Below are 26,832 nucleotides of genomic sequence, written 5' to 3'. Positions count from 1 at the left end.
AAGCTATAGACCTCGCTACAAAAGTAGATGCCACGTATTTCGGTGATAAAAAAATCAAAACGGATAGGGAAATAATCTGAATGTTCCAGGACCCCAACAAAGAAAAAAATTCCAAAAACAATTGGTCGAAAAGAGTTTGTATCGTGGACAGCCACAAAGAGAGAAGCAAACAACCTCTTTCATAAAAATGGATTCCTAGTGCTGCGAGAGAGACAGATCACCTCAAAAAGGCAGCAATGACTTTGATACAATGTTGAAGTGTGTAAACAACTTAAGTTATTAGAGAGAGCACACTTTTATTTACTTAATTATGTTGTTAACAACAAGACAACAGATTCAACGATTGAGATGCCAATTTAATTAAAGCATAAATGTATAGTATTGCGGTAAAAATTGGCTAGCACAACCACTTTTTGGGAACCTTAGCTAGTATATAAAATGTAATGAGAAAATAACACTCTTTAGTGAGAAATGTTTTTAGATGAAAATACCCCTACTTAAAACAGGACGAATTCTAAGAACGATTAGTGGAGTTTGAATATTTATGAGTTCAAACTCCAGGAATAATTCATGTACTTTGAAATCTACAGTTGAAACTCCTTGAATGATTCCCAGAGTTTGCAAGTCCATATATGCACTCGATAACCTTCAAAGTTTTCATGGTAGATGCCCGGATTTATTTGGTGTTGCTATTTGAAATTCAATTAGTTTTTAAATTGAGGAGGTAAGATCGATTTTTTCTACGGATTTAAACTTGTGGAGGAAAATTTTGGGATTCTATTGCAGGGTCTTTCTAAGGTCGAACCTAGTGCTAGAAAAATCTAAGTTGCTGCTCAGTTGAAGCTAAAATCATATGGGCATTGACATATCGTAAATAAAGTCGACTAAGTATTTCCATCGGGACTGACAGGGCTCGAACCCGTAGCTTCTGCCTTGACAAGGAGATGCTCTGACAAATTAGACTATAATTACAGGAGAATACGAGATTTAGCAGAAAATTAATTTTTTTTATCTATGGATCGAGTATTTCTGAACTAAAAAGGGGGGTCACTTTTTGGTGTGTACTTCCCCTAACTACAGAGTAGATCCACCAGACAAAAACCCCAATTTCGCACTACTATTGAGTCATTGGACTTATCCATAAGGGATTCAAATTGCTGATTATTTTAACTTTGATGATTATTGATATTTAAAGAAAAACAAAGAAGAAGAAATTCAAAATGTTAAATGCTGGTCTTCAAGTAGCGAATTTGGTAATTGCATTAGGTTACAGAATCATAGTTGTTGGTATTTAACTATTATAGCTACTGAAATCAATGGGAAAACCCAATGTGAAGTCAAGTTTGTTTATATTTGTTGGGTCCAAAAGTACACGCAAGTATACGCGGTCGACAAGTAATAAAGTGATGAGAAAGTATTGTTCCCATGAGAATTTATAATCAACTATTGTCCAATCTAAATTATTTATAAATTTATTGCTCAAGTGGTCATGAAGAAAATGATAGTAATTTTTATTAACTAAATTACTACGAAACTAATAAGCAAACAAGAAAATACGATCGCAAGTCGGTTGATGTAATCACTTAACATATCTAATTTGTTGAGGTCTTTCAACGCTTCGCTCGCCTATTAAAGCCAACCTAAGACTATATGCCTATAGAATTAAAATTGACAAGAACGCATGTATATTTCTTGCAAGAATAACCAAGTAAGGCAACTAGAATATATCTATCATAATCGCGAATCTATTCTCCGATGACCAGATTCAAGAAGTTACTCTACTCAATCTTATATGCAAACTATAAATCCCACTTTCGAGTTCAACTATAAATTCTTAGATAGTACTCTATTGTTAGCTACGCAATAGAATAATTAAGTGTAAGATTGAATAAACAAATTAATATGATAGAATCAAGCAATACAATCAACCGTCAAATTACAATAGTTAAACACGACCCATAACCCTATAATAATGAGGTTCTTAGCCACCCATGATAAAGTTAAACAATTTCATAAGTGTTGAATAGTTGAAAATACTAAGAAAGATGAAGAAAAACTAAGAATCCTTGCTCCCGAGTGTTCCATGCTTGTGTTTTGCTCTCAAAATTGTGTCTCTCCCTCCAAAATAGGTTTAGACTTTTTTTTATATGAGATGGGGGTGTGTAGAGCTGAAATAACTTTATCCCGCGCGAAATAGGAGACTTCCCGTCACCCAGCACCCAGGGTAGCGTGATAATAGGCAATATAGTTGTTATTTACACCATAATTGCCCATGCTTTGTTGTTGTTTTATAATGTAAGTTGCCAATAAAATGCTTTAATTAATGCTATATGGTTTCATAGGGAATATAATATGTGAGGAAGCAACATGAAGTGTTTAGAGGCAATAACGTGAAGAAAACACCCACTCAAGAAGTACCCAAACACAAAAGAGCAAAAAGAGAAGGAACGCGGAGACAAAAAGGCCTAGCATACTCACCGCGGTCCACGCCGCGGTTGGAGTCAGTGTTCTCCGTGGTCGACGCCGCGGCCGCGGCGGCATGTTCACAGTCCAAAAATTTAAGGGGCCAAAGTGTCAATTCGGGAAAGCTTTTGTAAAACCCTTATAAGATGTAGGAAACTTGCCCAAGAGAAGAGGAGGCTTATTTTGGAGATTACTTTTGCAAGAAGACAAGTGTGAGAGATCACCCAAAACATCATAGTTCTTATTCTCTTCTATTTTTCAGGCAATTTTCCATTATGAATATTTTCGTAGTTTATTCTTACGTTGTCATGAGTAGTTAAATACTTTAATCTAAGGTTTTGGTGAAACCCGTTGGGGATGACTTGGTTGTGATAGTAATATAGTTTGAATTGGTTGTTAATCTCTATTTGTTCATCTACGTTTTGATTGTGGTTAGTTGAAAGGGCCCTCAATTAGCTGTTCCTATTTATTATGTATCTTCTTGAGAGAGAGTGCATATTTAGGTAGTTGTTTGAACAACATCACTCCCGGAGTATAGACGAGAGTCATAACCGAGGGTATAGAGGTTGGATTAGAGATAACGATACCTCGGGTGCAATCTAAAAGAACGGTAATGTGAATCTAGCTAGTGTAGCTTGAGAGAGTGCGTCTAGTAAATTATCATAATTGCTTGAGAGAGATTTATGATAGCTGGAGAGTTCTTGATTGATAGAGACAACTAAGGCATCGCTATAAGAAACATACAACCAAGGAAATCACCAACGGGGAAACCATTACCTTAGACCTTATTCCAACTGTTTACACATCAAGCATAGTTAATTTTCAGCTGTTAATTATTTTCATTTTTTAGTTGTTAGAAGTATCATCAATTGTGAATTACAAAGTTTGGGGAAATTGATTCTGTGAATTTAGTAAATCCGACAAAAGTAATTGATAGGTTAATTCTCTGTGGTTTGACTCTGGGCAGAATTACTCAGATTATATTTGCTACGTCCGTATGTGTCCTTGTATAAGGCATAGTTTGGTGTTATCAAATTTTGGCGTCGTTACCAGGGAATTAACGGTGTTATCAATTACAATTGAGAGAAGTACAAAAATTCTAAGTGTAGTCAGTTTTCTCTATACCCAATCTTTTCATTGAATTTCTAACGTTTGAACTCTTGTAGAAAGCAGGTGTATGCCTAGAAGTTCTTCGAGGACTAGAGAACTGCTAGAAGGACTCTCAGACCCCGGAAAATATTCAGGGCATTGAACCGTGCCAACAAAAGACTTTAACAATCTCAACAATCACACTAACTCGAATTTGACATGGGTGACGTAGATAACGTCAACGGAAACGTCAGGAATGAGCCAGCTAACTTAAATGTCAGAGGGGTGGCACCTCTTGTGCCCGAAGTTGCACTTTATGACTGGGCACGGCCCACAGCTGATAATCTAGCCACTGTCATAGTTGTGCCCGCAATTCAAGTGGAGACATTCTAGATCACCAACAACATGCTGCATCTGCTGTAGAATAAGAGACTGTTCTCCGGGTCACAGATTGAAGACCTGCAACAACACTTGAAAAAATTTCTGTCAATTTGTATGACCCAAAGGCAGCCAAATGCGACTCTGGAAGCTATCAAGCTGCTACTGTTTCCATTCTCGGTAACCGGGGAAGCTCAGACTTGACTAAATTCGCTCCCTATCAACTCTATTACCACCTGGGAGGAATTAGTCAAGTAGTTCCTGAACAAGTTCTATCTGCTTAACAAGACTGCAAAACAGATTGATGACATATTGCAGTATAGGCAGCAGCCCACTGAGTCCTTGCAAGAAATTTGGGAAAGATTTAAAGGGATGTTAGTGAAGTGTCCTCACCATGGCATTCCAGACCAGATGCTCGGCCAGAGATTCTACATGGGGCTAGCTGACAATTTGAAATCAAATGTGGATACTTCAGCTGGAGGTGCATTTTTAAGTAAAACATTCACTGAGTGTAAAATCCTTCTTGATAAGATGTCACAAAATTCGGGGTGGATGACTAGAGGTACAACACTGGCACCCATAGTGCATTCAGTTCCTCTTGACCGAAATAATTCGCATGCAAAGAACATGGCCACACTCATGACCCAGATGAGCATATTGACAAAGAAGATTGATGAGATGGGTACAAAACAGGTGCACATTGTTGATACAACAAATGGGGGACTGTGTACACCTTGTATTAATCAGTCTTATGTGTGTTCATGGAGCGGAGAAGGTGAAAATCAAGGGGCAAGGGAAGATATGAATTATGTCAACAACTATGGGGGTCAGAGGCAAGGAGCACAAAAGTGGAGACCACAGCAAAATCAGCAGTACAGGCCTACTATGCAGCAGCCTGGGGGTATGCACCCTCAAAACCATTTGGTGCCAGTACCATATCAGAAACCGCAGGGCTATCCACAGCAAAATCAGCAACAATTGACATACCAACCACCCCCTCAGCAGCAAGATAACAACATAGTGGAAATCAGGGGTATGCTTCAGCAACTCATTAGGACAAATAATAAAGTGCAGGAAAAATTGGCAGTGCATGATTCAGCCATAAAGAATATTGAAACGCAGTTGGGTCAGCTGTCCATGGCTTTGAACAATCGTCCTTAGGGAACTTTGCCTGCAGACACAAACATAAACCCCAAGGACCAAAACCCGAATCAGCTGATGGCAGTAAGTCTTCAGAATGGGAGAGATTTAGACAGAGAGCAGGAAATTGCACAAGCCAGCAAGGATATTATACCAGCCACTCCAGTTCAATTAGAGGTAGAGGAACCAACAGAACTTACTGAAGTGGTGGTTGAGCAGAATCAGGAGGAAAAGGCAAAAAAAGATGAATGAGCAAGTTGCAGAACAGGTGGCACCTCTTGTGCCAGAAAATTCTAACAGAGAGAAGCCAGCAAGCAATGTACAAAGGGTGATACCTGCACCCTTCCCTCAAAGACTGGTCAAACAAAAGAAGGCAGACCAATACAAGAAGTTCATGGAGATACTGCGTCAAATTCAGTTGAATATTCCTTTGATAGATGCCTTGAGGGAGATACCCGGTTATGCCAAGATGATGAAAGATCTAATGTCACGGAAGTTTGATTTTCAGGATCTATCCAATGTAACTCTGAAACAGACCTGCAGCGCAGTGGTGGCAAAACCGATAGCTCAAAAGATGTCGGACCCAGGTAGCTTCACTATTCCATGCACAATTGGAAGTTATGCCTTTGCAAAGGCGTTGTGTGATTTGGGAGCCAGCATAAATCTGATGTCGCTGGCTGTGTACACCAAACTAGGCATTGGCAGAGCTAGGCCAACTTCGATGCTGCTACAGCTGGCTGACCACACAGTGAAGAGGCCCACTGGTATTCTTGATGATGTGTTGGTGCAAGTGGGGAAGTTCGTGTTCCCTGCAGACTTTGTTATCTTGGATTGTCAGGTGGATGAGGAGATACCCCTTATTTTAGGGAGACTATTTTTAGCCACTGGGAGAGCACTAATCGACTGTGAGACTGGGGAATTAAAAATGAGATTGAACGATGAAGAAGTCATATTCAATGTTCAGCAATCTTTGAGGAGACCCGGTGAATATGCTAATTGCTCTCTAGTGGAGGTAGTGGATGTAATCCTACAAAAAGATGATATGACCCTAACTGTAAAAGATCCATTGGAGGCATGTCTGATGAATTTAGAAGAAATGGATGGTGAAGGGTTAGCTGAATGGGTCATGGCACTGGAAGGTTGAGGATTTTGGTCAAGGGAACCTCAGTTCGAGTCCCTTGAGCTAGAGAAAAGGGTCACTCCTCCAACAAAACCATCAATAGAGGAACTACCCAAGTTGGAACTGAAGCCACTCTCAGATCACCTCAGGTATGTGTTCTTAGGCCCTAATTCGACCTTGTCTGTTATTACATCATCCGGTTTGTTGGATGTGCAGGTAGCACGGCTCTTACAGGTACTGCAAGAAAACAAGACTGCCATTGGCCGGACCATGTCAGACATAAAGGGTATTAGCCCAGCCTTCTATATGCATAAATTTCTCCTGGATGAGGGGCACAAACCTTCCAGGGAACACCAACGAAGGCTGAACCCAAACATGAAAGAGGTTGTAAAGAAAGAAGTGATCAAATGGTTAGATGCGGGAATCATATTCCCTATCTCTGATAGTAATTGGGTCAGCCCTATCCAATGTGTGCCGAAAAAGGGGGGAATGACTGTTGTAAAAAATGAGAACAATGAGTTGATCTCAACTCGTACAGTCACAGGGTGGCGTATCTGCATGGATTACAAGAAATTGAACACAGCCACCCGGAAGGACCATTTTCCCTTACCTTTCATTGACCAAATGTTGGACAGGCTGGCTGGGCGATCGCACTTCTGTTTCTTGGATGGATATTCGGGGTACAATCAGATATCAGTAGCCCCTGAATATAGAGAGAAAACATCTTTCACATGTCCGTATGACATCTTTGCCTTTCGGAGAATGCCTTTTGTGCTTTGTAATGCACCCGCGACTTTTCAACGGTGCATGTTAGCCATCTTCACAGACATGGTGGAGGATATTATGGAGGTCTTTATGGATGATTTCTCCGTGGTGGGAGATTCATTCGAAGACTGTCTTCACAACTTAAGGAGAGTGCTTAAAAGATGTGTGGAGACAAACTTAGTGCTAAACTGGGAGAAGTGCCATTTTATGGTACAAGAAGGTATAGTCCTGGGGCATCGAGTGTCCAGTAAAGGAATTGAGGTCGACCATGCTAAGGTTGACGTGATTGAGAAGCTACCACCGATCACGTCAGTCAAGGCGGTGAGAAGTTTTCTTGGACACGTTGGGTTCTACCGGCGTTTCATAAAAGATTTTTCCAAAATTGCTAACCCATTATGCAAACTCCTTGAAAAGGATCATCCCTTTGTGTTTTCTAATGATTGCAGGTTGACATTTGAGGAACTGAAGAAGAGGTTGATAACTGCACCCATCATTGTTACACCCAATTGGGAGCAGCCATTTGAGCTCATGTGTGATGCCAACGACTATGCTATTGGAACAGTCTTGGGGCAGCGAAAAGATAAGCTGATGCACCCGATTTACTACGCAAGCAGAATGATAAGCGGTGCACAACTCAATTACACAGTGACGGAGAAGGCGATGTTGGCGGTGGTGTTTGCTTTTGACAAGTTCTGATCATATCTGATTGGTTCCAAGGTGATTGTATATACTGACTATGTAGCTCTCAGGTACCTAATTGAGAAAAAGGAGTCTAAGCCGTGCCTGATTCGTTGGGTGCTACTGTTGCAAGAATTCGACCTCGAAATTCGTGACCGTAAGGGCACAAAAAAACAAGTCGTTGATCATCTATCGCGACTTGAAGGAGCTGAAAAATCAGTCGAGGTCGAAGAGATCCTGAAAACAGTGGGCACTAAAACAATTGAACATGGATCTCGAAGCAGCTGGACAAAATCGACTGACAGAGTTGCATGAGCTGGAAGAATTTAGATATCAAGCCTTTGAAAGCATGAGGCTCTACAAGGAAAGAATGAAGAAGATGCATGACAAGCACATTGTGGACAGAAATTTCAAACCCGGTGACAAGGTATTATTGTATAATTCAAGGCTGAGATTGTTTCCGGGTAAGTTAAAGTCCCGATAGTCAGGGCCATTTAGAGTGGTGCAAATGTTTGCAAGTGGAGCTGTTGAGATTGAGTCAGAAGATGGGACAAACAAGTTCTCAGTAAATGGGCAAAGGTTGAAACATTACCTTGGAATAACTGAAGAAAAAGGGGATACAGTGGTGATCAATTTGAAAGAACCCCATTACGCGAATGAGGAGTACAGACTCAACTACTTGCGTCGTGCTGCGACGCTAAATCAGGCGCTGCGTGGGAGGCAACCCACGAATGTGTTGTAAGTGTAGTATGTAACTTCATGTTTAGAAGACAAAAAAAGTTTGTTAGCCGCGACCGCGGCTGGACCGCGGGAGACACTGTCGGGCGACGAAATTCACCAAGGTCGTGGCGAGGACCGCAGAAATCACTGAAGGTTTAATATTTCACCGCGGTCGCGGCTCGGACCACGGGAGACACTATCTCAGACAGCGGCGTCGACCGTAGAAGGCATACCAGGTTTGCTAATTTTTTATTTTTTTTTCGTTTTCGTTCTTTTTCTCCACTCTTCTTTTAATTTTAAAACACAACATAACCTTTCCCTAAATCAAAATAAACGATCCCCTCCTCCCTAAAATCTCCAATTCCCTCTCTCTCTCTCTCTAAACCCTAACCCTCCCCTCCATACTCTCTTCTTCTTCTTCTTCTTCCTCTTTCACAACACCCCTCATCTTCTTCCCCCCCCCCCAAGGTATGATTCCGACCCCACCTTCTCTTTTCCTTTTATTTTTTGTTGTATTATGCTAGTTAGTGTTGTTCTAATGTAGTGTTAGTGATAGGATTTTGTTTTGTTTAGTTTTTCTTCTTCTTTTTAGTGTAATTTCATTTTTAGCATATGTTTGGTGAAGGGGTTGTGTTTTGACTGTGTGTAATGGTGTTGTTGGTGGGTGCTGGTTTAAAAAAACAAGTGTGGAATGTGTGGGTGAAGTGAATTGGGGAAGTTTTCTTGATTCCCTTGGGCCATGAATATGAAGAAAAATGTCTTGCCCACAATGTGTTTGTGAAATTGCCTCAATGGAGATATAAGGAGATGTTGTGACATGGTTGTGGTGAAGTCTGAGTAACCACCCATAGTCACCATTTTAGGCTCTTTCTAATACGCATTTCTCTGTTTTGACATGCATTATGAGTTCAGCCCGAAAGAGACGAAACACCGGGTCCTCTACGAGTGGCCCAGGAGGCTCCTCACGAGCTAGGGCCCAATCTAGTGCACCACGGTTTGATAGATCTCGGTTCGTCTCTGAAGAAGCAGAGGTGAGGTACAATCAGAAACTTGCCAAGAAGTTACTCCATGAGGTCCATATCGACAGGAAGGCATTGGTGAAATAATACCCAAATATGTTTGATGAGCTACGGAGGTGTCAACTGGACATCTTCTTTGAGGCTGCTGAGGAAGCCAATATTCATCTAGTAAGGGAGTTCTATGCAAACGTGCCAGAACACAAGGACAGGGTTGTGACTGTGCGCAACACCGCGGTTAATGCTTCTATAGAGGTCATCCGCAGAGTGTATCGCCTCCCCGCATTCACGGGTGATGATTATTACATCAGGGCTAGTCACCCGATGGTTGACTGGGACAGAATTCTGGAGGTCATTTGTATACCTGGCAGACAGCCCAAATGGGTAGCACAACCGATGACTCTACCCTCTAAGTCTCTTACTTGGGAGGCCAAATGTTGGCTCACTGGCATCACCACTCGGTTGCTACCATCCAGCAATACCACCGATGTAAATGGGCCACGGGCCGCTATGGTCTACTGCTTCATGACTCACCAAGGGTTTGATGTCGCCCGAGTCCTCTCTGAAGAAATGTTCATCCGATCGCCCGAACTAAGCAAAGGCCACTACTTCCCTTCGATTGTCACCTGTCTATGCCGCCTTGCTAAGGTTCCTGAGAACTCCCGAGTTGATGGGAAATTACCTATAAAAACCCCTTTCCAGGCGAGAAAAATTGGGCAAGAGGGAAGAGAGCCGGTACGACACAATGATGACTCGTCTGATAAGTCTGAGTCTGAGGATGATTCTGATGCTGTTGAAGCTACTGAGATCACAGCCCCTCCTAGAGGGGACGAGGTAGGATCACCACAGCCACGCCGGAGCACTCGGATGGCTGCTCTAGAGCAGGAAATGACTGGACTGCGGACCTCTGTCACTGACTTGGGGACCCGCATTGATGCTGTGGCTGACCGATAGGTGAAGTCGGAAAAAAGGTTCATGGGCTGGTTGAGAGCACTGGGTCGCGTCTGCAACGTGAACCCAAACACAGTTTCGGATCAAGAGTGACCCTTCAGGGAAGTTTTTTTACCTCACTGCTTTTTATATTGTCAAGCCGTGGGGACATGTCTTAATTTTAAGTGTGGGGTGGGGGACTTCGTTGTGTGTTGTACTTGTGAATATTATCTACTTGTTGTTCTTGGTTTTGTTTTGTGTTAGTGACTTTAGAAATAGAGTAACAGTTTTTTTTAGGAAGTTAAAATAGAAGCGACTTGTCCCGACGATGGATCTCTTTCAGCGGGGTTCTTGAGGGACCAAGTCAAGAAAAAAAAATTGAAATATAAAGACTCTTCCTAATGACAGATTCTTTAGATAATTTTCTTGAGGGAAGCTAGTCTATAGAACACACCAAAAAGATTTTTTTTTTATATCTTAGGTAGTGTAGTAACTTCCCCTTGGTTTTTCTTTGGGCCACGGTTCTTTTCCAAGGGGTTTATCTTGAACCGGGTATAGGTAGATTTTTTTTGTTTTAGGTTAGGATTAATGGGCGACGAGCTTAAAATTGAAGAAGAAAAACCCTTAGCGTTCTTACACCTGAACACGATAGATGCTAGAGTGTAGCGCTTAGCTTCAAAGGTTGAATCTTGTTTAAGTGCCTTAAAAATTGTATGTGTATACCTAACTTGAACACTCAAAAGAGAATGTTTTGATAAACTAATCCGGAGTGAGTCATGTTCCATGTGAGTATGAGTATCATTGTATTCCATGTTGTACATTTAATGTCTAGAACTTGCCCTGTGTGTTTGCAAAGTGAAATAGTAGCTTCATTCGGTTTTAGAAGTGATATAGGCATTTCTTTGTTGAGCCAGACATAAAAAGTGAACCCACCTGAATGCATTACATCTTAGTTAACCCCGTTGAGCCTATAAGCCTATTTCTTTGGCAACCACAATGTGAACCTTAACCACTTGTTTGAATAGCCTGCTGTTTGAACCAATTTTCCTCCCTCTCACTAAGCACTAGATTGGTATTGAGATTGTGTAAAAACAAAAGTGTGGGGTGGTGGTTTGGTTTTTGAAGTGGAACCATGGAAATAGAGAAAAGGTGCAGAATGTGAAGTGTAAAAAGAAAAGCACCACGAAAAAAAATTGTAGTGATTAATAAGTGGTAGCTTGTACAAATTGCACCTAATGTATGGGGATGTTTAAATAAATGTGGTGGAGTGTTGGCTTACAAAATGATGATTTTTAAGTTCAACGTAATTGTATTAAAAGTGCTTAGGGAGGTTAGTCACTATATCCAAATGTATCCTACCCGTCTCTTAGCCTACATTACAACCAAATAAAGTCTTATTGATCTTAGACTAAATGGGGCTCGATTAGTCGAGTACTACACTAGGGGCAACTTATGGTGCATCTTTGTGGCATGTGAATGTTCTTTTTGGAGAGTGAGCGAATTCTTTCTATTTGAGTTCCTAATTGTTATCACTATCATTATATATATGGAACTACTCTCTTGTGTGATGTGAGGGCATGTGATTCACAAAGTAAAGGTGCATCTTGACTATTGTGTAGAGTGGTTTGAGTAAGTGCAAATGTTACAGGGTACGAAAAACTTGATTCTTGAGGTAAAAGTTGCTCACTACTATGTGTAACTCTTGTGAAATGTTCATGGCATGAGTCGTTGAGGGAAAAGCATAGGGAATAAATTTTTATGGAGTGTGGTGAATTGCTCGAGGACTAGCAATAATTTAAGTGTGGGGTGTTGATAATAGGCTATATAGTTGTCATTTACACCATAATTGCCCATGCTTTGTTGTTGTTTTATAATGTAAGTTGCCAATAAAATGCTTTAATTAATGCTATTTGGTTTCACAGGGAATATAAGATGTGAGGAAGCAACATGAAGTGTTTAGAGGCAATAATGTGAAGAAAACACCCACTCAAGAAGTACCCAAACACAAAAGAGCAAAAAGAGAAGGAACGCGGAGACAAAAAGGCCCAGCATACTCACCGCGGTCCACGCCGCGGTTGGAGTCAGTGTTCTCCGCGGTCGACGCCGCGGCCGCGACGGCATGTTCACAGTCCATAAATTTAAGGGGCCAAAGTGTCAATTCGGGAAAGCTTTTGTAAAACCCTTATAAGATGTAGGAAACTCGCCCAAGAGAAGAGGGGGCTTATTTTGGAGATTACTTTTGCAAGAAGACACGTGTGAGAGATCACCCAAAACATCATAGTTCTTATTCTCTTCTATTTTACTGGCAATTTTCCATTATGAATATTTTCGTAGTTTATTCTTACGTTGTCATGAGTAGTTAATACTTTAATCTAAGGTTTTGGTGAAACTCGTTGGGGATGACTTGGTTGTGATAGTAATATAGTTTGAATTGGTTGTTAATCTCTCTTTGTTCATCTACGTTTTGATTGTGGTTAGTTGAAAGGGCCCTCAATTATCCGTTCCTATTTATTATGTATCTTCTTGAGAGAAAGAGTGCATATTTACGTAGTTGTTTGAACAACATCACTCCCGAAGTATAGACAAGAGTCATAACCGAGGGTTTAGAGGTTGGATTAGAGATAACGATACCTCGGGTGCAATCTAAAAGAACGGTAATGTGAATCTAGTTAGCGTAGCTTGAGAGAGTGCGTCTAGTAAATTATCATAATTGTTTGAGAGAGATTTATGATAGCTGGAGAGTTCTTGATTGATAGAGACAACTAAGGCATCGCTATAAGAAACATACAACCAAGGAAATCACCAACGGGGGAAACCATTACCTTAGACCTTATTCCAACTGTTTACACATCAAGCATAGTTAATTTTCAGCTGTTAATTATTTTCATTTTTTAGTTGTTAGAAGTATCATCAATTGTGAATTACAAAGTTTGGGGAAATTGATTCTGTGAATTTAGTAAATCCGACAAAAATAATTGATAGGTTAATTCTCTGTGGTTCGACTCTGGGCAGAATTACTCAGATTATATTTGCTACGTCCGTGTGTGTCCTTGTATAAGGCATAGTTTGGCGTTATCATAGCGCATGGCACTACAATGACCCATTTTTTCAGTTTGCTCTTTTTTTGCTTCAAATCGTGCACTTTAGTCTCACATTACTTCCGAATGACTCCTACACATAAAAATTCCACGAATTAGCATAAATTATTATACTACACATCCGAAATCTACGAAACATAAGTAAAATGCAAGACAATATGCATATAAATATACATAATTTAAGCCGAATATCAATATTCACTTATTAGAAGAGCTTAGTTCAGAGTTTGGGATGAATTTCGAACTCCAGCAAGCAATGTTGGAGTTTTAAATTTACAAATTCCAAACAATACTGTGTATTGAAGTTTAGCAGTTAGGGTATTTTTGAACTCAAGTATAATGTGTTGGGAGTTTCATTTGTCTAAACTTCGAAATCCAACACCGATTATTTAAGTTGTTTCGTGTTTGAATTGGAGGGTATTTTTGTCTGAAAAAGTTCTTGTGTGACAGGAGTGGCTAAATTCTAATATCTTTTTAAAAAATAACTAAGCTCTTATAACAGGAGCCTATTTTCTAAATTTCCCGTATTCCGAGGATGCCAAGGTTGAGCTAAACTAGACAATACCTTAATGTTAGGCCTACGGCAAACAAGTGGTATTAGTACAACAACAAAATATGAAACTTGTATCAGGAAAAAAATCCCATATTGTAACGGAGAAAATGTCAAGAGCCGTATTAGGCGAGATCAAATATCTAAGTGTCTAGGCACCTTTTGGGTTATATTCCAGGAGGACAAAATCGTGACACCCCAAAGGTTGAGTCAAAGCATACAATACCTTCACAGCTTAGCCTAAGTTATTAAAGTTAGTGCCTCTCCTAATATGGTTGTGCAGTAACCCTTAGCTAGAATTAGGAGTGGCAAACAGGCGAGCCGGGTCGGATATGGTCTGGATCGAAAACGGATAGTGAAAAACGAATAAATTATACGATCCAACCAATATTTAATACGGATAAAAAAACGGGTTAACCGGCGGATAATATGGGTAACCATATTATCCATGACTTCTTGTATATGATCACTTTTGGGAGAATTCTTTGTCTCCCTAACTTGAGGAACCCAAATTTGAGGTTTTACAAATGTAAAAGTTAAATCCATTAGTTATCCATTTTTTAATTGGATAATATGGTTCTTATCCATATTTGACCCGTTTTTAAAAAGTTCATTATCCAACTTATTTTTTACTGGATAATACGCGTGGTTAACTATTTTCTTTTAACCATTTTACTACCCCTAGAATGGTGAATCCCTAAGAGAGTGCATATAAGCCCACAAACCGTTGCTTCTTAATCCCGTAAGGGAATTTCCTGTGAAACTTGCCTCAAGTTAGTGACCATAAGGGGTGAGTCAAAAAATTCAATGGATGAGGTTAAATGCCAAGAGGGACAAGTGTTAGAACCCAAAGGTTGGGTGATAGCGCTGCCCCTCTGCCAGCCAAAATGCTATGCATTCACATACTCCATCTTATACCATCTTCATAAAAGGGGAAGAAAGAAAATACAGCTCTTTAAGAAATTTAAAGTTAATTTGCAATAGCTTCATACTAGTACAACCATATTACCTAGCACCTACAACTGCCTTTTGTTTTCTTCCCCCCTCTTAGGCAGATCCCATGATTTTGCTTGAAAACAAACAACGTTGCCCCTCAAATCCTAGGTCTTCCAAAAATAATCTACAATTGATGCAATGCGTGATATTCATATTCCTCAAGACATGATTCAAATAAAAATGAGAGTGTTAGTGTTTTCCTTTACAATGAATGAGGATAAAAAAATACTTCATGCAGAACTAGTGCTATCCTTAACAGTTCCGTCAAAAATCGAATATCATTTGATCTATTCAGTTATACCAAAACTGTCCATACAAACAAAGTAACAATCTCATAAGCTTAAAGTTACTGTAGGCTCTTTCCCAGCCTGGTTGCCCCTACTGTGAACTGTAGGCTCGTTCAATAATGTTGCTGAGAAGGATCATGGAAACAAGTTGGAAGATGCTTTAAGTGGTTTAGCTGCAGCATAGCACACAAATTCTGACATGAATAGGGGGAATGAAGTCAACATGATTCTGCCTCAGGTACATTTCAAGCACTGAGCAGTTATTAGGTAGACGAACGCAGTTACTGGTGTTGATCTTTGTCATAGAAAAAAGGTTACCCCAGGAATGAAGGGTTAGTTTTCAAGAATGTTGAAGCAATGAGTTGACATAAGGATGCCAAACATGACCTTAGACATTACACCTTCACTGAGCATCATCAGATCAAGTGCATGACAACAACAACAACAACAACACCCCAATATATATAATCCCACTAGTGGGGTCTGGGGAGGGTAGTGTGTATGCAGATCTTACCCCTACCATGGGTAGAGAGGCTGTTTCCAAATAGAACTTCGGCATCCTTCCCACCAAGAACTCCCCACCTTGCTCTTGGGGTGACTCGAACTCACAACCTCTTGGTTGGAAGTGGGGGTTGCTTACCATCAGAGCAACCCCTCTTGTCTAATCAAGTGTATGACAACAAAAATCTGATTTCATATTCGAAAATATCTCAATCATAAATCTAAAGAAGAATTTTGCAGTAAGCACTCTCTACTTTATGCCACAGAAAATGAAAAGCTGATTTTTTTTTAATGGCAAAAAAATTCGAGAAGAGATACTGGGGAACTACCAGCAACTTTTAGATTCCAAAAAGCCCTTGGTCAACTGGAACTTCTTGTGCATAATGAAACACCTTTTAAACGTAAGTTTACCGTCCTAGCGCATGGGGCAGTCCAACTGCAAGCCCAGTAGCTGGCCAACCAAGGTTCAAGTGCAACAGTTGCCCCATCTCTCAAGGATGCAGAGGATTCCGGAGAACAACAATCTCAAGTTCTACTGCCATTCAAGTGTGCAACAGCATTCACTTCATCCAGCAGGTATGACGACAAATGATATCGCCTTGCATTTAGTTCTTCCAGCCCTGTTGCATTTATTACCGTACAAACACTAATATCATTTCGCACCTACTTGTCATTTGGTTAAACTGACTTCATGTTCCAATGTGTCATTCAGTAATATCTACCATCTGAGCTGACACATTGGGCAAGGATGCCCCAGCTCTCCCACAACATTTCTGTTGATCTTAAAGTGTGGAAGACCATTAGGCAGATAGTTCCCTTTGTCTCTTGCTAGGCCTGACAAGCCCATCAGTTACCTGGAAATGTGAGCTTGAACAGAGCCTGAGAACATGAAAAACTAATTGTCTTCCCTCAAATGATATATTTGGAAATGATATTACAGAAAACTTTCCACGCTCATATCTGACCTTCTTTCGTCTGAAATATGTGAATGGGGATCTGAAGTTCAACAGATTAAAGATCATAGATTTACTGACAGTCTCTCTAAATCATTTCTCCATGTAAATAACATTAGTACAATCTAATCAAAGTTGTATGTAAAAGTTGCTTCAACAGATTTACTCATCACGAATAATGTCAGATGTACAGCAGCAGAAGAGGCTAGCTTAGTGGCTTTAAGAGAAGACTAACCGATACAGAGGAATATGAGCAACAAAATTGAAAAATCAGCAAGTCAAAATGCAACTTGCAAGTGGCAGTAGATCAAAGGAATATGAACCAGAGTATAGCCATTAGTAGATTTTAAAAAAGTAAAACAACAAAAAAAAAAAAACCTAGAGGTACTTCAAACAAGTTACCTAGTTCCAGATGGATGGGTTTCTAAACTGAGATGACATTGCCTCTAGTAGAAACTTGACGAGGTTTCCACTCTCCACTTCTTTTTCCTTCTTGAGCTCAAGATGTCGGACCTGGTCACATATCAGTAGGAAGAACAAATCATTTTGGAGGTGGAAACATAAGCTATAAAGGTTACCCAGAACAGATTTTGTGAAAATTTATTTGCCTCCACAAGGCAAAGTAGTGCCTTCTCCAAATAGACAGTCAATTCCAACATGAAATGATTTTCAAAAACTTCATTATAGTGCTAAATCTTAAGCAACTAAGTAGAAGATAATAGGGAGTTCCACAATATTCCATTATTTAGAATGTCAATTCACAAGAAACATCCTTACATTCTGTAGCAATATCAGCAAATGGGTCAAAGATAATCAAATGACATGTGGAGAATATTTCATCTCAGTAGACATGATGCATCACAGAACAAATAATTCTCCTAAATGTGTAAAGATCATAAAGTGCTAAGAGATCTTGAACAGTAATTTTCCGTCAAATAACAGTATGTCCCCTAGGATAAGTTCTATCTCCGATGCATCATTTTTTTCACAACAGCTCCATATCTGAATATCCTCAGTCCTTGTGTGAGACAACCATAGAAGAGAGAAGTATAATCAATAATGGAATTGCATTGTGTTGTTACAAGGAGGCATTCACCAAAAGATTGCATTTGGGTGTCTCAAAACTTAATAAAGAACATGAAATGAGAAAGCAGTGTGAACATGTAATAAATGTCGTCCTACCTTCACTGAGTCCTTTTGGGATACACCAGTGTCAGTGATGATGACAAGGCATTTAATGTCATGCTCATTAGCATATTCATACTGTTCCGTGAGGCTTGGATCGCATAGAGGAACAAATTCAGCCTGTGGAATGTTCAAAACTTAGTTCAGATACTAAACACATTCAAGCGAAGAGTGTGGTAATTGAACAGCTAACCCTGATATTTTCCTCCCAAAGCTCTGCCAATAGTTCCATCCGCTCTATTAATAGACCACCCCCTCCTCTTGAACAAACAAGAACATTAGTGACAACATCATATCTGCATGTTTATTACTTTAACTTTAGGTAAATGATAGGACGGTGAGCAAGTAGGAATCTATATATAATAAAAGGAGAAGCAAAGCCACCATATTAAGCCAAGTGGCATAACCATAAGATAACAAATGTAAATTTTTAGGACAAAGCTCCAAAAAAGTTGGAGTTTTAAAATTATTTATAATAAAAAAAAATAAAAAACTACCAATTCAAATTGGGAAGTAGTTTCAAGTTGGATTTTTAAAATTATTTTACAATAAAAAACGAAATTAAGAAAAAATAAAAAACGACCAATTTAAATTGGGGAATAGTTATAAGTAAAATAATCTATATATAATAAAAGGAGAAGCAAAGCCACCATATTAAGCCAAGTGGCATAACCATAAGATAACAAATGTAAATTTTTAGGACAAAGCTCCAAAAGTTGGAGTTTTAAAATTATTTATAATAAAAAAAATAAAAAACTACCAATTCAAATTGGGAAGTAGTTTCAAGTTGGATTTTTAAAATTATTTTACAATAAAAAACGAAATTAAGAAAAAATAAAAAACGACCAATTTAAATTGGGGAATTGTAACGACCCGACTTGTCGTTTTAAGAATTAACGCCTCGTTCAACGACTTAAGATCTCGACCAGCTTCGTAATATGTATTATGACTCGCATGTGAGGTCGAGTTTGGTTTTCGGAAGATTCGGAGTTAAATATAAAGAATATTTTGAGACTTAAGTTGGAAAAGTCAACCGGATGTTGACTTATGTGTTAGAGGGTTCGGATGTGAGTTCTGAAGGTTCGGTTAGCTTCGGGAGGTGATTTGTGACTTAGGAGAGTGATCGGAAGTGGTTTTGGAGGTACGGTGTAGAATTAGGCTTGAATTGGCGAAGTTAGTATTTTGGCGAATTCTGGTTGATAGGTGAGATTTTGATCCGAGGGACGGAATGGAATTTCGAGAGTTGTTGTAGCTTCGTTAAGTGATTTGGGATATGTGTGCAAAATTTCAGGTCATTCGGACGTGATTTGGTTGGGTTTTTGATCGAATGCGTGTTTTGGAAGTTTTAGAAGAACTTAGGCTCGAATTTGAGGTAATTTGATGGTTTTTGGTGTTGTTGAAGTGTTTTGATGATTGGAACGAGGTTGAAAAATGTTTTAGGATGCGTTGGTGCTTTTGGTTGCGGTCCCGGGGGCCTCGGGTGTGGTTCGGGTGAGTTTTGAGCGAGTACGGACACCCCGGAACTTAGAAAATGGAGGGGGCAGCAGTTGTGGCGCGGACCGCGCTCCTTTTCGCGCTGGCCTAGCGCTGACCGCGTCAAAATGGGCGCGGCCGCGGTCACTGAAGACTGCAGGTTACTGGTCCTACTTCGGAAGCTCATAACTTTTGATCCACAAGGAATTTTGAGGTGATTCAAAACGAAAGTTGTAGCCCTTTGTGTCTAGTTTCCAGAAAGGTAAAGACATCGCAATTTGGACATCTGTAGCAAAAGTTATGGCCAAAATACTAAAGTCTGTCCCTGCAGAGCAAGACTTGCGCGGCCGCGGTCCTTTTTGCGCGGACCCCGCTGGTTTTGCGCGGACCGCGGTCATTTTTGTGCGGTCAGCGGTGTCGGAATCCGAGGGGTACTCTATAAATACGAGGTTTAGGGTTTTTATTTGATATTTTGACCTAGAGAGCTCGAATTTTGGCGATCTTTCGAAGGTTTTTCAAGAAATTGGTCGGGGTAAGTGATTCTAACTCAGATTTGGTTAGAGTACATGAATCTATCACTGAATTCATCATTTAATTCGTGATTTGAGATGGAATTTGGGAAGAAAATTGTGGAACCTTTCAAAAATGTAAAATGATGATTTGAAGGACCAAATGGTATCGGAATTGGATAATTTTGGTATGGTTGGACTCGTGGTTGAATGGGTGTTCATATTTTGCTACTTTCGTCGGATTCTGAGACGTGGGCCCCACGTGCAATTTTGAGTTAAATTTCGGATTTTAATGGACAATGTAGAAATGCATATGTAATTAATTCTTATAATTTTTATTGACTGAATCGAATTATTTATGACTAGATTTGAGAATTTCGAACACGAACTCGCGAGGCAAAGGCTTGAGTTGGCCGTGGAAGTTCGAGGTAAGTGTTTGGTCTACCCTAGCTTGAGGGAATAGGAGTTGAGTATATTTTGCTACTTGTTATGTGATGTGTCCGACGTATAGGCATGGTGACGAGTATCTATACGTTGGGGGTCGAGCATGCCCGTGAGTCTTGTATTATAATTGTTGTGACTCCGTTGTAGTTTATTGCGCTTCATGTGTTATTATTATTATTGTTCCCTTGTTGGAATGTTTGTTTTGATAGTATTGTTCCCTTGTTGGGATGTTTGTTTTGATAGTATTGTTCCCTTGTTGGGATGTTTGTTTTGATAGTATTGTTCCCTTGCCGGGATCTAAATTGTTTACTTATTGTTCCCTTGCCGGGATTCCTATTTTAGCCTTGTCTATTCCCTCGCCCCATTGTTTGTGATTGTTGCTTGGGTGAGGAAGAGTGATAAAGCACGAAGGGTGATGCCGTGTATTGTTGTTTGTGAGGAAAGAGTGTAAAGCACGAAGGGTCATTCCGTGCCATGATATAAATGTTAATGCACGAAGGGTCATTCCGTGCCATGATATAAATGTTAATGCACGAAGGTTCATTCCGTGCCCTGATATGAGTGCTAACGCACGAAGGATCATTCCGTGCCATCATTATGTGAGGTAAAGCACGAAGGAAAATGCCGTGTACTTTATATGATTGATTTGGTGAGAACGAGAGTAACAACACGAAGGATGATGCCGTGCAACTGTTGTTTTCCTACTCTCTGTTGATGTGTTTACTTGTTATTAACAATTCAAGTGTATTAACTAGTTAGGTCCCTTTACTGTTGTGACCCATTGTGTTCGAATCCATAGTGTTTACGATACCTCGCCTTATTTATTTGTTTGTGTTCAAAACTCCAAATTTCAAAAAAATTGTCACATTTTTAACTCAATTGATTTCTCGTATTAAAGGTACTAATTCATTCGATATTGTACAGTAATTGAAAAGGGTATTTTCTTTATCAAATGATTTCAGAAATAAATAAATAATAACGTCATCTTTTCTTGTTGATTTCCTAATTGCGTTGGGAGATGTACTCTACTTTATGTTAAGTGAATGAGGCTCCTTGAACATTCTTAATTGTATTGGGTTATGGAACCTATGAGCTGAGTAACATGAGAATATTGTTGTGCAATGTGAGACAGAAATATGTGGGCACAAGGTGCCGGGGAAAATATTATGGTTTTATTTAATGGCACGTGAGTTGTCCGTGCGGTTGTGACATAAATGTGGGCACGAGGTGCTGTGAAATTTCGAAAGTGGGTTGAGACCTATATTATTTATGATTATGATATGAGGTGTCACAAGGTGACCTTTACTCGAAAGAATTATATTCGAAAGATGCTTATATGAAAGATATCTATTTGAAGGAAATATATTCAAAATATATTTATTGAAAAACATATTATCTTAGAGATTATTACTTGAAGGATTTATAAGCGAAAGATTTATATTTGAAGGACTTGATTAATTGATTGCACTTGTATTTGTTATTTGTTGAGAAGCAATTTTGGTGTTCTTGTTGCCAGCTATTTATATCATTGGTTGATCATCGTTGCCATTATTATTATTTGCTTCATATTATTTTGTACGCTATAAACTGCACAGGTTTATGTGAGTGTCTGGTCCTAGCCTTGTCACTACTTCGCCGGGATAGGCTAGACACTTACCAGCACATGGGGTCGGTTGTGCTGATACTACACTTCTGTACATTTTTGTGTACAGATCCATGCCTTTGATCGACGGTAGCTATTCGTTGCGGTGGAGACTCAAGGTAAACCTGCTATAGCATTCGCAGTCCTCAGAGTCACCTTCAATTGTACTTATTTCCATTTGTTCCCTTTGCTTCGGAACAGTGATGTAATCATATTGTATAACTACTCTTAGAAAGGCTTGTGACTTGTACTACCGGTTTTGGGAATTGTATTTTGTTCAGAGTAATTTAATTTAAAGTTAGTGAATACCCATATTATTTCAGTAAATGTTAGGCTTACCTAGTTTAGAAACTAGGTGTCATCACGACTTCTTTGGAGGGATTTTTGGGTCGTGACAAGTTGGTATCAGAGCTCTAGGTTCATAGGTGCTACAAGTCATAAGCGAGTTTAGTAGAGTCTTGCGGATCGGTACGGAGACGTCTGTACTTATCTTCGAGAGGCTACAGAACTAGTAGGAAAAATTTCTACTTCATTCATTCCTTATCGTGCAACATTTATTCAGCTTGAAGCATATATCTTATGTTCTTTTGCATCCACTCATGTATGGAATTGCGCACTACGCCAATGGTTTGTGATACCGTAAAAGGTTATAAGAGAGTCAGGGCTACTCAACCATTGTTACCACGTGTCGTTCAGAATTGAAGATATGGAAGCGCAAAAAGATCTTTCAGTTGTGCGCATGGGGGTGCATCAGATTCTGACATTTGGTTGATAAGTAACATCTTAAGAGGGCTTAATTAGTTTCCTAATCATCACAATCGTTGCATGGTCACGGGGTGGATGTAGATCCAAAGATAGTTGGTGGTATTAGAGATAATGTGGTTTGTATGGGATTTCTATTTGGCAGAGGGTACATATTAGCAAGCCAAGACACTGAAGGAAGCGAGTTTAATTGTCACGAGGATGACATGCGCCAAATAAATAGCTTGAGGTGTCTTATGACTGGTGTCGTACGAGCGATAAAGGTTAGTATTGTGAATCATCGGAATGTTTCATATGGCTTCGTGCTAAGCGAAGGGAGTCCACTATCAACGATCAAATTGTGGGGTCATGTGTCATATCAGTTTTGGCCTGAGATGTATTTATGTGGTATTCAAAGGTTCTCTGAAACTTGTATATGAGTAAGAGCTGAGATTTGTATAGGAAGATGCTGGGACTTTCGATATTCCTGTGTCCATAATAATTCTACATTTCGGTATTAGTAGGAACATGGAAACAATTTCAGAATACTCGTAGTGCTCCAATTAATCAGGGCACTCTCATGGGACAATCATCTTTTAATGCACCACTGGCATATGATTCCTTCAATGGTTATTCTAGTTATCCGACACAGACTCAGAATTAGCAGCCGAACTGTAGATGAGTTGTTATGAATGTGGTGATACTAGGAACATCATGAGAAATTGTCCCAGACTTGGGAGAAACCTACTTTATCAGAACAGTCAATCCACACACTCCATTATAGTTACTAATCTACATACACTACAAGTTAGAGATAGAGGACGAGCGGGTAGATGGCGCCTAAGATGTGGAGGCCCGACCCATTGATATAATTGCTATGATGTGGCTGAGGCCACTACACCAGATGGTGTCGTTACAGGTACGATTCCGATTGTTATAAAAAGAATATTTTTCCTTAATTTGATTTGGTTCTAAAAATTGAGGCGAGTCCTCCTATTATGCTCCACTTATGGGTGAGCTTCATAATTTTGTGACCCACTTTTAAGATTATCCCTGTTGGGAGATTTGATGATGTTGGCCCGTGTATATCATTTTATTTTGTACACTATTAAGGGCTATAAGTCCAAAAGAAAAAAAATTACTTTCTATTACTCACTACAGTGGATTTGATGTGATTTCGGAATAATTGATTTCAATTTTTATGAATTGTACGCCCTATTGGTATGGGGGTTCATTCTGTGTTGTGATGTTTATCGAAATTTATGAGAAGAAAGAAAAGAAATGGAAAGAATTCAGTTGGCACAATGTGCAATTACTTGTGATGCAGAGTTGAGGACGAGATCCTCACAATTTTTTTATATGATGTGAAATATTTAAAACGGGCTACAAGCCACGGTGGAAGTTATATAAGGACGAGGTCCTTGTGGTGAAAAATATATATGTTTAAATTCTCCCTTTGTGAAATTTAAATTTGTACTATAGTATTAACAGGTAGTCATGCCTGTTAGGCTTATTTGATAAATTTTTCTTATGTGATTCTGTGCATATTTAGCCATATTTGTGTTGTAACTATTGAGTTTTGACCTACGAGGTGAGTGCCCAAGTGGCGTTAAATGTGATTCGTTGATTTGGGTAAATAATGATGTGGTTTTCATGCCTCGCGATTGGTTGTCAGTGTTGTGGAAAAAAAAAATTGAAATGAGATTTTGGTTAACATGAGGTTAACTGACGATTTTGTAATTGATTGTGAACAACTAATGAGATCAGAGATGTGGTTAAGGTCATACATATGATACGTTTTATGTCAAGATAGCATTGTGATAATGGCATGCTTGTAATGCTGAGATTAGTGTTATTGATATATACATTGTGGTGCCTTGTTGGGTTGTAGATGTGTTGTTAGGAGTTGTTTTGGTGTTACTCTGACAGGTGGATAGGCCCAATTACAGGGGAGGCTTTGCCGAAATTTCTGAAAATTTTGGGAGTTAGAAACATTTGGGACATTAAGATATGCGAAGAAAGGGATAAGTTACATTATGTGTTTGAGAGCGGACTCTATTTCTTATTTGAGGGTGAATGACCCTAAGTGGGGGAGTGTGGAACAACCGTTAAGCGCTATTAAAAGGTTGATGTGTGCGTAGGCACGAGTTGCTATAGCCAGGTGAGACTAAGATCGTGTGATGATGTGAAAATCGGACCTTTTTGAAAATGTTCGGAGTGTAAGAAATTTGCTCTTAAAGTTTACAAATACGGGTAAAAGAAATAGCCTCAATTGAAATGGTATTGTCAAACTTATTTGAATGTGGTAATGTGGTATCAACCAAGAGCATATGTGTAAAAGTAGAAACATCAATTTAATGTTCTCAGAATAATTCTTGGCACGTTCGAGGACGAACGTATGTTTAAGAGGGGGAGAATGTAACGACCTGACTTGTCGTTTTAAGAATTAACGCCTCGTTCAACGACTTAAGATCTCGACCAGCTTCGTAATATGTATTATGACTCGCATGTGAGGTCGAGTTTGGTTTTCGGAAGATTCGGAGTTAAATATAAAGAATATTTTGAGGCTTAAGTTGGAAAAGTCAACCGGATGTTGACTTATGTGTTAGAGGGTTCGGATGTGAGTTCTGAAGGTTCGGTTAGCTTCGGGAGGTGATTTGTGACTTAGGAGAGTGATCGGAAGTGGTTTTGGAGGTACGGTATAGAATTAGGCTTGAATTGGCGAAGTTAGTATTTTGACGAATTCTGGTTGATAGGTGAGATTTTGATCCGAGGGTCGGAATGGAATTTCGAGAGTTGTTGTAGCTCCGTTAAGTGATTTGGGATATGTGTGCAAAATTTCAGGTCATTCGGACGTGATTTGGTTGGGTTTTTGATCGAATGCATGTTTTGGAAGTTTTAGAAGAACTTAGGCTCGAATTTGAGGTAATTTGATGGTTTTTGGTGTTGTTGAAGTGTTTTGATGATTGGAACGAGGTTGAAAAATGTTTTAGGATGCGTTGGTGCTTTTGGTTGAGGTCCTCGGGTGTGGTTCGGGTGAGTTTTGAGCGAGTACGGACACCCCGGAACTTAGAAAATGGAGGGGGCAGCAGTTGTGGCGCGGACCGCGCTCCTTTTCGCGCTGGGCGCGCTGGCCTAGCGCTGACCGCGTCAAAATGGGCGCGGCCGCGGTCAATGAAGACTGCAGGTTACTGGTCCTACTTCGGAAGCTCATAACTTTTGATCCACAAGGAATTTTGAGGTGATTCAAAACGAAAGTTGTAGCCCTTTGTGTCTAGTTTCCAGAAAGGTAAAGACATCGCAATTTGGACATCTGTAGCAAAAGTTATGGCCAAAATACTAAAGTTTGTCCCTGCAGAGCAAGACCTGCGCGGCCGCGGTCGTTTTTGCGCGGCCGTGGTCGTTTTTGCGCGGACCCCGCTGGTTTTGCGCGGACCGTGGTCATTTTTGTGCGGTCAGCGGTGTCGGAATCCGAGGGGTACTCTATAAATACGAGGTTTTGGGTTTTTATTTGATATTTTGACCTAGAGAGCTCGGATTTTGGTGATTTTTCGAAGGTTTTTCAAGAAATTGGTCATGGTAAGTGATTCTAACTCAGATTTGGTTAGAGTACATGAATTTATCACTGAATTCATCATTTAATTCGTGATTTGAGATGGAATTTGGGAAGAAAATTGTGGAACCTTTCAAAAATGTAAAATGATGATTTGAAGGACCAAATGGTATCGGAATTGGATAATTTTGGTATGGTTGGACTCGTGGTTGAATGGGTGTTCATATTTTGCTACTTTCGTCGGATTCTGAGACGTGGGCCCCACGTGCAATTTTGAGTTAAATTTCGGATTTTAATGGACAATGTAGAAATGCATATGTAATTAATTCTTATAATTTTTATTGACTGAATCGAATTATTTATGACTAGATTTGAGAATTTCGAACACGAACTCGCGAGGCAAAGGCTTGAGTTGGCCGTGGAAGTTCGAGGTAAGTGTTTGGTCTACCCTAGCTTGAGGGAATAGGAGTTGAGTATATTTTGCTACTTGTTATGTGATGTGTCCGACGTATAGGCATGGTGACGAGTATCTATACGTTGGGGGTCGAGCATGCCCGTGAGTCTTGTATTATAATTGTTGTGACTCCGTTGTAGTTTATTG

At 39.7% G+C, this 26,832-nt stretch overlaps 2 protein-coding genes across 9 annotated transcripts in view; one reads left to right on the top strand and one right to left on the bottom strand.

Moving 5' to 3' along the window:
- The first annotated feature begins 3,771 nt into the window (after nt 1–3,771).
- On the top strand, nt 3,772–5,091 carry LOC138878238 (uncharacterized). The gene is made up of 3 exons (XM_070157904.1): nt 3,772–3,930; nt 3,976–4,110; nt 4,231–5,091. The coding sequence occupies exons 1-3, from the start codon at nt 3,772–3,774 to the stop codon at nt 5,089–5,091; spliced, it is 1,155 nt and encodes a 384-aa protein (XP_070014005.1).
- A 7,961-nt stretch (nt 5,092–13,052) lies between these two features.
- LOC104240540 (eIF-2-alpha kinase GCN2) overlaps nt 13,053–26,832 on the bottom strand; it is a 99,933-nt gene continuing 86,153 nt past the window's right edge. For 2 of the 8 annotated variants that reach the window (XM_070155866.1, XM_070155867.1), the window contains exons 25-27: nt 18,063–18,165; nt 17,867–17,989; nt 16,811–17,197 (exon numbers count right to left, since the gene is read on the bottom strand). In XM_070155866.1, the coding sequence (XP_070011967.1) occupies nt 17,087–17,197; nt 17,867–17,989; nt 18,063–18,165 (337 nt within the window). In that variant the 3' untranslated portion in view covers nt 16,811–17,086. The other 6 variants (XR_011402129.1, XM_070155861.1, XM_070155864.1 and 3 more) reach the window with 6 other exon arrangements.

This window comes from Nicotiana sylvestris, chromosome 9 (genome assembly GCF_000393655.2).
Source record: "Nicotiana sylvestris chromosome 9, ASM39365v2, whole genome shotgun sequence".
NCBI classification, from domain to species: Eukaryota; Viridiplantae; Streptophyta; class Magnoliopsida; order Solanales; family Solanaceae; genus Nicotiana; species Nicotiana sylvestris.
Note: the sequence above shows the minus strand (reverse complement) of the source record. Positions and strands in the feature narration are given on the sequence as shown.